Consider the following 12,058-nt stretch of genomic DNA (forward strand, 5'->3'; position numbering starts at 1 on the left):
TGAGGGCTATACCATAATCTGATTCATTTAATTTCAATGAGACAGCAATTTAGAATACCAGTTCACAAAGCCTGGTCAAAGGGTTTTACAGAGTCTTTTACTCCCTAAAATGCCCAGCAAACATTTGGGTATCATACCTACAGTTTGGGGGGCTCTCTACCCTCAGGCAGGAAACTTCAGTTATCTGAATGGTCCTGGCCCCCCTTCTGACATTGCTGAGTCCTCCTGGGCTCAGACAACAACAGAAATTTCTACAGGAAACCACCTTTGTACCATGAGCCTCAAAGCAAAGGCTGTGCAAAGGCAAAGGGCAGTCTCCTCCCTGTGTCATCCTTCAGGCTCCAACCATGGCAAATCCCATCAGAACCTACTTTTGCAGGAAAACAAATCAGAACGTTTCAACCTAAATGGGGTAAAGACAATTTTCTTCCTGCCTTCTAAATATACCATAACTGCGGCTAACCTTGTGTAGGAACAATTGATTCATTCAAGCAACAAACATTTATTAAATAAAGATTTATTCCAAGCCAGACACTGAATGAGATGCTGCAGAAACAGCAGTGAACAAAAATTATCACAGAGTCGATGTGTTCATGAGATGAAGAGATAATAAACATAAACAAAATATAAAATATGTCTGGTGCTAAGGGAAAGAATTACTTTAGAGTGTGTCTCGGCATAACTCCCCTTCCTTAACTTGGCGTGGTACCTACAGCCCAGCCAGCCTTATCTGAAATGAATTATGACTTTGGACCCTTCGCTTGAAATTATTGGTATAGTGCCTGACTTAAAACTAAAGGTCAAATTGTGCTTTTTCCCAAAACAAGAAACTATTGTTAGGTTATTAGAGCTTTACTATGAAGAATTTTTACTAGCTTAGAACCATCATCTTGTTAGAACCATCACCATGTTAAAATATTGAGTTCAAAATTCTAGGTCATACAGTTCACACAAAATCCAGGAACTCTGTCTTATTGACAGAGGACTTAGTAAACTAAAAAAAAAAAAAAAAAAATTTAGCCTGGCCGGTGTGGCTCGGTGGTTGGGTGTTGATCCATGAACCAGGAGGTGGTCACAGTTCGATTCCCAGTCAGGGCACATGCCTGGATTGCAGTCCTGATTCCCAGTAGGGGTTTGCAGGAGGCAATCCATCAGTGATTCTCTCTCATCATTGATGTTTCTATCTCTCTCACTCTCCCTCTTTTTAAAATAAATAAAAACTTGTTGTTGTTAATCCTCACCCGAGGACATTTTTCTATAGATTTTTAGGGAGAGTGGAAGAGAGAGGGAAAGACAAAGAGTAACATCGATGTAAGAGAAATACATTGATTGGTTGCCTCCTGCATGCGCCCAACCAAGACCTGGGCTGGGTAGGAGGCTGCAACCAAGGTACATGCCCTTGACTGGAATGGAACCTGGGACCCTTCGGTTTGTAGGCAGATGCTCTGTCCGCTGAGCCAAACAGGCTAGGGCAATAAAAACATTTAAAAAAAGAACAACTTAGAGCTATAAAATTAATGGATGCAATTGATCATGTGAGTAAAAACATAAGCCTAGTGAATGAAATTCCTAACAGCAATTCCTTGTTTGAAAACACTCATATAATTTTGATGAGACAGGACCTGCAGCCCAGTGACTTGTGATTCAGACTCACCAGCCCACTCTCCAGGCAGGCGTGTGCTCATGGGCTCACTCCTTCACCCCCATCAGGTGGAAGACCAGAATTTTGGATACTCTGGGTATTTCCTGCTCATGTCCTTGTCATGAAAGCCACCAAATGGTTCTAACGTAGGGAAGAAAAGAAATACTGGGTGGAGCAAAAGTAGGTTTATAGTTATTTGTATGGAAAATAATGCAATAGTTAATAAATAATAATACAAGAATAAACTCTGTGTTTCATGTGCTCACAGCTGTAAACCTGCGTTCCCTCCACCCTGTATACATTCAGGAAATCCAGGGCAACAGAGTTCCACTGTGTTCCTGAGCCCAAGACCTCATGATTAGATCATTATTTGCCTGCAATACTCTCTCCACACTCTCCCTCCTTGTGACAACTCATGTTCTTCCTTTCCTTTTTCTCCTGTTCAGGAAGTTTTAAATGACACAATTTCCTACCCTGATGGTACATTCATGGATTGGGAGTTTAAGATCTCTGTCTTGTATGACATTGCTAAGGTAAGAGAACTATAAACACAAAAGACATCTAGAAAATTAAATCCAGGAAAATAGATCAAGCAAGCTATTCAACTTCACTGCGTTGGTTTCTTCATCTGTAAGATGGTAATAAAAATAGTACTTATTTAGTACTAATAGTCAGAAACTTGTTCGGAGTATTTTATGAAGTAATGCATATGCTTCGCATAAGGCCTGGTACAAGTAAATGTTCAATATATACTGGGTCTTCTGCTTATGATGATTATATGCTTTCTACTCTGGGTTTGAGACACATGTTTTCATAGACTGGCTGGAAGTTAAACTAATACAAAGCTGCAGAGAGAACAACTGAATCTTCAACTTTATAAGAGAAAATATTAAGCACAGGCAACCATCGTGTATGAGGCTGTAAAAAATTTGGACATGTATATCCCCAAACATGGGAGTACCAGTAACCAGGGCCTCATTCAAGAATGAAGAAAAGTCAATCCCAAGAGTGAGCTATTTGATACAGTCTTAAATCTCCCTCCACATAGCGTCAGAATACGTTTGCAAAATGCTATATGATACCTCATTTGCCACATGTCACTCCTGTGATCTAGGCTGAAACCCAGTGTCTGCAACGACACCTCTAGCCAGCAGAGGGAAGCACACCAGTGAAAAACAGGCTTCCCCTTTCATAATAGATTGAAATCCATTAAATTTTAGAAACTAATCTAGCCTAGCCCCTCCTTTCAGAATAGCAAAGCCTTATTATGCATATTTTTTAATTGAGGTAGTAGAGGACCAGACATACCCAAGGTCACAGACCACATAAGTGGTAAGTGAACACACTTTAAGAAAATAGGATCAACCTTTCATTTTATATTATATACTAGAGGCCCAGTGCACGAATTCGTGCACCTTGAAAGGAACTGTGGGCTGTGAGGCTGTGGTGGGCATAGGGGGGTAGGGTCTCAGCACATTCTTCACGCCCCTGCCCGGCCCCTCCCTCCATGGCCCCCAGTCCCCTGTCTGCCAGCAGCCCTCCTCCCACTACCGCTGCTCCCATGCACTGACAGCACCAGCCCCACTCACACCCGCTGATGGCGCAGAGTGATTGGGGATAGCGCCAGCAGTGGCTGCAAGCAACAGCAGCTGCCCCAAGCGCCCCTCAGGAGCAGAGGGAAGTGGAAAAGCCCTGAGGGGCAATCAGGGCCAACAGCCACTGCTTGCACTTGCTGACAGTGCTGAACAGTCGGGGCTGGCGCTGGGCACCAGCAGCAGATGCAAGTGGCAGCTCTGGCACTGGCAGTGGTGTGAGTGGGGCCAGCGCCAGCAGTGGGTGCAAGTGCCCAGCAGGCTAGCCCCAATGACAGCAACCGGTATCCCACCTTGGTCTGGTGCCCCCACTCACCTGCTCAACCATCCTGCAGAGGCCAGTGCTCACCATGTTCCACGCTCTGCTGCCTGCTGCCAATGCCCACCATGTTCTACATGCGCCCCCTGGTGGTCAGTGTACGTCATAACGACCAGTTGTTCAGTTGTTCCACTGTTCGGTCTATTTGCATTTTAGGGTTTTATATATAGAGATAATTACTTAATCCAAGTCTTTAGACAACTGCCTTTTATATGTCACCTAAATAGATTTAAAACTAGATGTAATGCTTAGGCAAACATTAGGGCCTTAGTATTTTTAAAGTAAAATTAATGGAACTAAGTTTAAAATCTGTTAGTGTAATTCTATCTGCATGCTGAAATGAGTTCAAACTGTCATTTCTTTCTTTAAAATAAGCAGGTGCAGAGTGTCTTATCTCTTTGTTTTCTTGTCATCTGAAAAATTGCAGGGGATGTCATATCTGCACTCCAATAAGACAGAAGTCCATGGGCGTCTGAAATCCACCAACTGCGTGGTGGACAGTAGGATGGTGGTGAAGATCACCGATTTTGGCTGCAATTCCATTTTACCTCCAAGAAAAGGTCTGTAATGAAATTTTAACCAGTTTCCCACTGGTCTTTCTCTTTTCTCACAAGCCCACATAATTCTCTCAAGAAATAGTGATACTGATCAGAAAATTAACACTTGGAGCCACAAAAGGCAACAGTGGGCTCATTCTCTAACAGTTCGCCCTTGTCAGTTTTCAACAAGTGTTTCTTGAACTTAATAAATCTCCTCTGTGGATTTCCTTCATCCATGTCCCTTGATATCAGTGAGAAATCACGAGGAACTTGTTAGCTTGCGGAAGCAGAACTGGGTTAAAAATAGAGGTGATTAGAGTAGTAAGAGACCTTAGAAATCTTCTGGTCTAACCTTCTCTCTTTATAAAACAAACAGAATAACAGAATAAAGGTTCAGAGAGGTGAAGAGGTTTGCCCAAGTAGATAGAGTATAAGGCAGATGACCCATTTCCAAATTCTAGATATCATTTATTTATCTGTGATAATGATAAGGAAAATAACTCATATCAGTAAAATATATTCTTATCTCTTTTAAGATTGTGATAGAGGTCAAAAAGAGTAACAGGGAAAAATGATTTGTAAAGTATAAAGAGTTTTCGTGTTGAACATTTACCCATTCTTTACTATAACTCAGGGTTATGGACTCAGACATCTAACACTCATATATGATTGAAAATACCGTCTAGGTCCAAACAATAAATTCCACTTCAATTCTATTTTACAATCCTTTAGTTTTTCCTTAATGGAAAATTATAATTCTGCCCCTAATTTCTTCAGTCACATCAAGCATGCTAGACATTGGACTCAACCCAGTAAGTGCTCGTTGAAGACCTACTGTGTGCCAAGCTTGATTCATCATGTAGTGGAACAACTCTCCCTCATTAGATGACCCAACATGACAGAAAATCACAGGTCAAATCTCATCCTCCTGGACAGCACTCGGTTACACCGACCTATCTGTGCTGTTGGTCACCTGAATTTTAGCATAAGTAGTTGTACGTACCTTTCCTACAACCCCAAACCACATGAATAACAAGACACATAAAGTCACAAGACATCAATTCAAAAAGGCAATGAATACTTGGATGGAAAAACCACATGAGGAAAATGTGCCTTGTCCTAAGCCTAACACTGTACCCAACAGCATGAATCTATAGATTTTTTTCCATCAAAACTGCCAAACATACAAATCTCAAAAAGCTTACAAGGAGCTAGGTGATTCTGGAAAAACTTCAAGGGATGTCGGAGAACAATTGTATGCCCTGTTATTACCAAATGAGATAAGTGATGAGAGTCCAAAACCCAAGTGTCTGCAGGAGCCAAACACGGAACACGGGAGCCCTTCACTGTGAAGTGGACCAGATGGGAAGCATTGAGGAGGGGCAGGCCCAGTAGTAAAATGGGAGTAAATTGTATGCATTATGTTTTAAAGAACACGGTGGGAATCCAAGAACACACATCGCTGGGCAGTAGCTGACTTGGAGGCTGCCAGTGTGTCACATCTGGAAAATATCAGTAGTAGTTTCTTTGTTTGAATGTGCTGTCTTTATTTTTAAACATTTACAAAGGCTTTCCTTGGTTTATGCCTTATGTCCCATAAGCTGTTAAACCCTCTTAGCCTCTCATTCTAGTGCATTCATCCTACAAACCTTTACAAGCACTTCCTGAACACCAGGTGCTATTCTACGTAGACCTTGAGGGTGTTTAGGACTATGATCCTAGCAGTGTTAGGGAAGACATTGCCATACGACCTCACCCAAATCCTGGCATTACATAGTCAGATTAAAAGGTGTGTGTTCTACCCTTAACACCATTATTAGCATAAACTTCTCAAAAGTCTGGGGCCATATAAACTCAAGGCCACTCATATTCAGGGTGCATGGTGTAGGGACTTAAAGAACAGAAGCAGGTGGGAGACTACGGGCTGCTCACCCCCTTAACTTTGCAATCTCCATGCTGAATGCCCAGACCTGTGGACAGCCCCAGAGCACCTCCGCCAAGCCAGCATCTCTCAGAAAGGGGACGTGTACAGCTACGGGATCATCGCACAGGAGATCATCATGCGAAGGGAAACCTTCTACACGCAATGCTGCCGCGACCAGAATGGTAAGAGTCTGAACCTTTCATCTGCCCCCCTGGGAGCTGGCCAACCTGCTTTCTTGGCTGACAGGGACCCTGATCTGTGTGAGTGCATCTCAATCCCTCAGCTGTAAAAGCAATGGCATATCTGCACTACCTATTTCACAGGGGTTTTGGAAGGATTAGATGAATGAATGTTGAGTGCTCTGAAGAGAGTAAAACAATACACCACTGCCAGGTGTCACTACCATCAGTGTTATTGTTAGTTAAAGAATCTTCCTTCGCCCAGCAGGTGTGGCTCTGGTTAAGGTCATGGTTCAATTCCCGGTCAGGGCACATGCCCAGGTTGCCACAGTAGGGGGTGTGCAGGAGGCAGCTGAGCAATGAGTCTCTCTCATCATTGATGTTCCTATCTCTCTCTCCCTCTTCCTTCCTCTCTGGAATCAATAAAAATGTATTTTTTTAAAAAAAGAATCTCCCCTTATAATTTCTCTCTTTCCTTTTGATTTCTAACAGCCATGTGTCTAACACCTGAACTAGATCACCGAAGTGGGACATACATATTTTAGTTCCTACTAAGATCTATACTAGTGATGGCGAACCTATGACACGCGTGTCACACACGCGAACTCATTTTTTTGGTTGATTTTTCTTTGTTAAATGGCATTTAAATATATAAAATAAATATCAAAAATATAAATCTTTGTTTTACTATGGTTGCAAATATCAAAAAATTTCTATATGTGACACAGCACCAGGGTTAAGTTAGGGCTTTTCAAAATGCTGACACGCCGAGCTCAAAAGGCTCGCCACCACTGACTATGCTTTTGTCACATGTCCCCTTGGGGCAGGGCGGGGAGGGGGGAGGTGGTTCAGTATTTCATTCCATTCACTTACTGAGCACTTACTTGTGCCAACTCTTAACTGTCTGGGGGGAGGGGTGACTAGGGATGTCAGTATTGCAGGCTAGTCTTGGTCAGAGGAAGCCCACTGAAGGCAGTGGTGTCTGGGTTGAGTTTCATAGGGTGAGTGGCCTTAATTTGAGAGATAGCCTCCTGGGTTTAGGTGGGTATGAGACCCCTTAACCTGGTGGCTCATTCGGCATCCCTCTGCCGACTGCTGGCCGAGGCACTGCGGCACTCTCGCTGGCCCATCGGAGTCGGTGAGCCAGTTCGGAATCTGACCGCTGCTCCACGTTCCGCATGCTGCATTCTCTCTTGTAATTGAATTACTCTCGTCCCATCAGAGAAGATTTTCAGAGTGGAGAGTTCCAATGGAGTGAAGCCCTTCCGCCCAGATCTGTTCCTGGAAACAGCCGAGGAGAAGGAGCTGGAAGTGAGTTTCTCTGGGCCACTGTAACAAATTACCACACACAACTTCATGGCTTAAAACAACAGAAATGTATTTGTTGGAGGCCAGACGTCTGAAATAAATTGTCAGCAAGATCATGCTCCTTCTAAAGGCTCTAGGGGAGGGTCCATTCCTTGCTACTTCCAGAAGCTTCTGCTGGCTGACATTCCTTGGCTTGTGGCCCAAACACCCCAATCTCTGATTGGTGGTAGTCACATTCTTCTCTCCTCTCCTTTTCGAATTTCCCTCTACCCGCCTCCTATATAAGGATACCTGTGACTGCATTTGGGCCCACCAAGATAATCCAGAATAATCTCCCCAAATCAAGACTCTAAAGGTAATCACATCTGCAAAGACCCTTTTCCCAAATAAGGTCACATCCACAGGTTCCAGGGGTTAGAACACGGACATATGTCCGGGAACCATCATCAGCCTGCCACCCTAACCTTATATGTTTCCACTTCTCTGAACTCAGGAAAGAGCTGGTTCCTCAAGCACACGTTCCATTCTCAGTCCCTAGGAGCTCACAAAGCAAGATGCCCATGTGATACACTGGCCAGGCTTGTAAATACCACCTAGGGATTGAAAAATAAGTATGCCAACATCTGGAAACAATAGGGAAGGGTACTTTTTCTCCTTTTATTCTTCATCTGAAGGAAATTGAGCTTTTGTCTCTGCATTTGTTTAATTTATTTTAATAATCCCTCGCAAAGGCTTTTAAAGCCTGTGGGGAAAGTTTCTAAATTTATTTTAGGATTTTATCTGAGCTTTTATAATCCGCAAAGATAGTAAATAATGTGTTTTAAAAGTTTTTAGGGTCTTAAAAATAAAATCTTTTGTTTGTCCCTTGTCGGATAAAGATAGAAACATTTTCCTTCAATTTATAAGCATCCTTCCAGGTGAGGTTTATGGCCAGCCTAGCTGAGTGTGTATGGGCCATTCTTACTCTTCTTTTCTCTATTTCAGTATTAAAGGCAGGTTGTATCCCCAAGGTTCTAAAATAGAACTGCTCCTATCCTGGTCTCATTCTATCTCCCCAACCCTGATTTTCAGGATGCTGGGATTCCTCCCCACACGTCAGCATATCCCCTCTCAACACTTCTTTCTAGCCTGAGGACAGCCACATGTTGCCTAAAACCTTTTCCACTAAAGCATTCTTCCTCTTCCATTCACTCGTGTAGTCAGATGGTTCTGGAATTGGAAGCAAGAAAAGATTTCATATCTAGTAGCTGGTTCCAATAGAATACAGGCCTGAAATTAGATGACGTGGCAGTGCCCCCGTTTCACTGGGCGGTGCTGCGTCAGCCCGGCTGTGGGTTGGGTTTGTCCATGCCTCGTTAAGGCCGTCGGCAGATCATGTACCAAGGCAAAGGCATCATCTGGAGGTGAATGCAGGCAGGCAAGGCTATGTCATGCATATAGCTAGCTCTTCCCGGGGATGCCCCGAGGCAAGGAGCATGGGCAGGGACTGCACCTGATACCGTTTGTCATCCTATTTCTGACTAAAGTAAAGAACTAACTAATGGTTTGCACCATGCTTTCCGATCCAACAAAAGCTGCGAGCCACTGATAGTGAGATGAGGTTTCCATGAACTTCCTCATGTCTTCACCTTCCCTTGAACCTCCCCTTCCTCACTTCTCTTTTATATATGCAATAATAATATATAGACTGTGTATCATAATAATTCCATTATAATTATGACGTTATATGCAATTATTTATTATAATATAGCTATAATTATAGTATAATCTTATAATATCATTATAATTATAATCTAATTATATATAATTATATTATTTAATACTATAATAAACATTTTATATTAATATGTAATGAAAATAATTATATACATATACACATATACATACATATACATATACATATATATATATATGTAAATATATTTATATATATATAATTGTCTTTTGCCCATGCTTGGGACATACTTATGCTAAAGAAATTATTCATTGTTTATCTGAAATTCGAGTTTAACTGGGTATTCTATATTTTTGTTTGCTAAATCCGAGAGCCCTAAGATTCCTTCATAAACCAATTAAGTCAGAATCTCCTAGGTTGGGGCCTGGGCAAAAGAAATTTTGTAAACTCTCCCAGGCAATTCCACTGTTAGCCACAGTTAAAAATGCTGCTTGAAGTGCCTCGCTCTCATTGAACCCAATACTCACTGAACCCAACTGTTTCTTGTTCTTCCCAACACACACCCTCCAAATGCATGTAAAGATTTTCTCTCTCCCATCAATCTGGCCTTGTCCAAATCAATATCACCTTTTTCATTAATTCAGTGTCGAAGGGAACGGCTCAGGCAAGGCGGTACAGGTGGTGATGCCTGAGATACACTGCAGACAACTGGGCGACCTCATCCTCATTGTCAGAGTTGAGATGTTTTTAAAATAGTCGTTGCCTCAATTACTCCCATCCTGGAAGAAAATAGGATAGGATTCCACCCCCTGAGCTAATCCACCCCTTCTTCCTTCCAGGTATATCTACTTGTAAAAAACTGCTGGGAGGAAGATCCAGAAAAGAGACCAGATTTCAAGAAAATTGAGAATACACTGGCCAAGATATTTGGGTATTGCTGACATTTTTGCTTTCTTTCTCACCGATTTCAGATTATTCTAGCAATAGTTGACATTCAGTGGCACCTAAGAATGAGAATGCCTATTCTAATGAAAAACCCCAGGCTGGAGCACCTATCTCAGAAAAATTAAAATGATATGGAGACTACCAGACCATTTTCTCTGGGAAATAATCACTTGGCAAGTTAAATACTCAAAGGCAAAACTTGCCTGATTAAAAACTATATTCTGACTAATCATAAGTATGTCTGTTAAAAATATAGTTCCCTGACCCTTCTGCAGGTAATTAGAATTTAGAAGTCTGTTATGGGTCCTGGAAATCTGTAAAGTCCCTGGATAATTCTTAAGATCACCAAGTTTCTTAAATTTTTCAAATCTTAAAAAAAATAAATAAATCTTAGGATTGGCAACTTTGGCCCTACGTCCTTAAGACTTGAGTCATGAATCAGACTATAATTCAGGATTTTTTTAAAAAAGTAACACACAATTATCCAGTAAGATTGAATTCTAGATTTCTCGTGTTTTCTGTTAGAGACAGTGCAGAGTGAGAAAAATAGCACTGGAGTGAGAGAGGAGACCCAGTTTCTACACTAGGATCTAATAATAGCTTGCTGTGGGACATTGGGCAAAACACTTATCCTAATTGGGTGTCAATTTTCTTGTTAGTAAAATTGGACTGAACGGGATCATTTATACAATTCCTTCCAGCTCTAACTTTCTGTAGTTCTCATTAAGTCATTCAGATACTTAACGAGGCTAAAAGCCCAAGGCTGGAGAAGAAGTAGAGTGAAGTTAATCAAAGTGAGGTCATTGATTTGGTAGATCTAAGCTGTCGTTTGGGGGAAAGGAGCCGGAAATAATAAGCGATTTAATTCTTGCCCACTTTTCATCGCTTCACAAACCTGTTACTAAGAGCAGATGAGCTTGTACATGTGACAGATGACATGTAAACTCTTGGAGATAAACTGGGCCCCTGATCGTCTACCCTAGAGAATCTGATGTCATTGATCTGGGGAGCAGGCTGACATCGGGAGTTTTAATAGCTCCTTAGATGATTAAAACTTGCCGCCAATTTTTTTAAAATGCAGCCAAGGTTGAGGAAATGTTTAATTAAATCAATTCATCATGAAATAAGATATCCATCTTCATCCTTTACACCTGCTCCCTTGCCCTTTCTACCAACTAGACTCTAGGTGTTTCTAGTAAATTCCCTGGGGAACTTGTTTAAAAATTCTGTTTCTTAATTCCCAAGCCTAGGAGTTTCCAGTCTTATAGGTCTGCAGTGGGACTCAGGAATGGATTGAATTTTTAACAATCATCCCTCCACATCCCAAGGGGATGATGATGTAGGCCATCTTCTCCTTGACTGTATAAATTATAATTTATAATTGCTGTTGTTGTAATAACAAAATGGTATGATTTGTTCAGCCCCTTCAATTGTGCCATATGTGTTACCAACATCATCTCTGATCCCCACAACAGTTCTGCAGGAACTCAGCATACCTCTGAGCCAGCTCGGCACCAAGGCTTGTCATAGGCTCATGTCACAGAAAGCTGGCACCTCATCCAAGTCTCCTTGGTCTAACAAAATCATTCAGAGCTAGGTTTCTTGCTTTAGGATCCTGGCTTTCCATTCTGAGGAGATCATGTAAGGCTCAACTTTGCTTTTCTTGGTTCTCCTCATATACTTTCATTTATCACCTCTAGAGCTTTTTTTAAAAGAAAGTTTTTCCTTTATTGTAAAATATTTATTATTAAAATTTTGGAAAATGAATAAGCAAACAAGAAAGCACAAACATCATTTGGTTGTGAGTAGATGGCCACCAGTTTTCAAAAATTAAAAATGAGAGTATAATTTTTGCTATTATATGAACTTTTTCATGAGCAATAGAGAAGTAGTATCTTTTTGTGCTTAACTATTCTAATTCATATTTAATGCTAC

At 41.5% G+C, this 12,058-nt stretch overlaps 1 protein-coding gene across 1 annotated transcript in view; it reads left to right on the top strand.

The window, feature by feature from the left end:
- Window positions 1-12,058, top strand: part of GUCY2C (guanylate cyclase 2C) — a gene marked incomplete at its 5' end in the record, with an annotated part of 67,718 nt that overhangs the window by 40,880 nt on the left and 14,780 nt on the right. Inside the window, 5 exons of the mRNA XM_081084147.1 lie at window positions 2,089-2,175; window positions 3,981-4,113; window positions 6,061-6,198; window positions 7,418-7,506; window positions 10,018-10,109. Of these exons, the coding sequence (XP_080940273.1) occupies window positions 2,089-2,175; window positions 3,981-4,113; window positions 6,061-6,198; window positions 7,418-7,506; window positions 10,018-10,109 (539 nt within the window). The remainder of the gene's footprint in view (window positions 1-2,088; window positions 2,176-3,980; window positions 4,114-6,060; window positions 6,199-7,417; window positions 7,507-10,017; window positions 10,110-12,058) is intronic.

This window comes from Myotis nattereri (assembly GCF_964212035.1).
Source record: "Myotis nattereri genome assembly, chromosome: 2".
NCBI classification, from domain to species: Eukaryota; Metazoa; Chordata; class Mammalia; order Chiroptera; family Vespertilionidae; genus Myotis; species Myotis nattereri.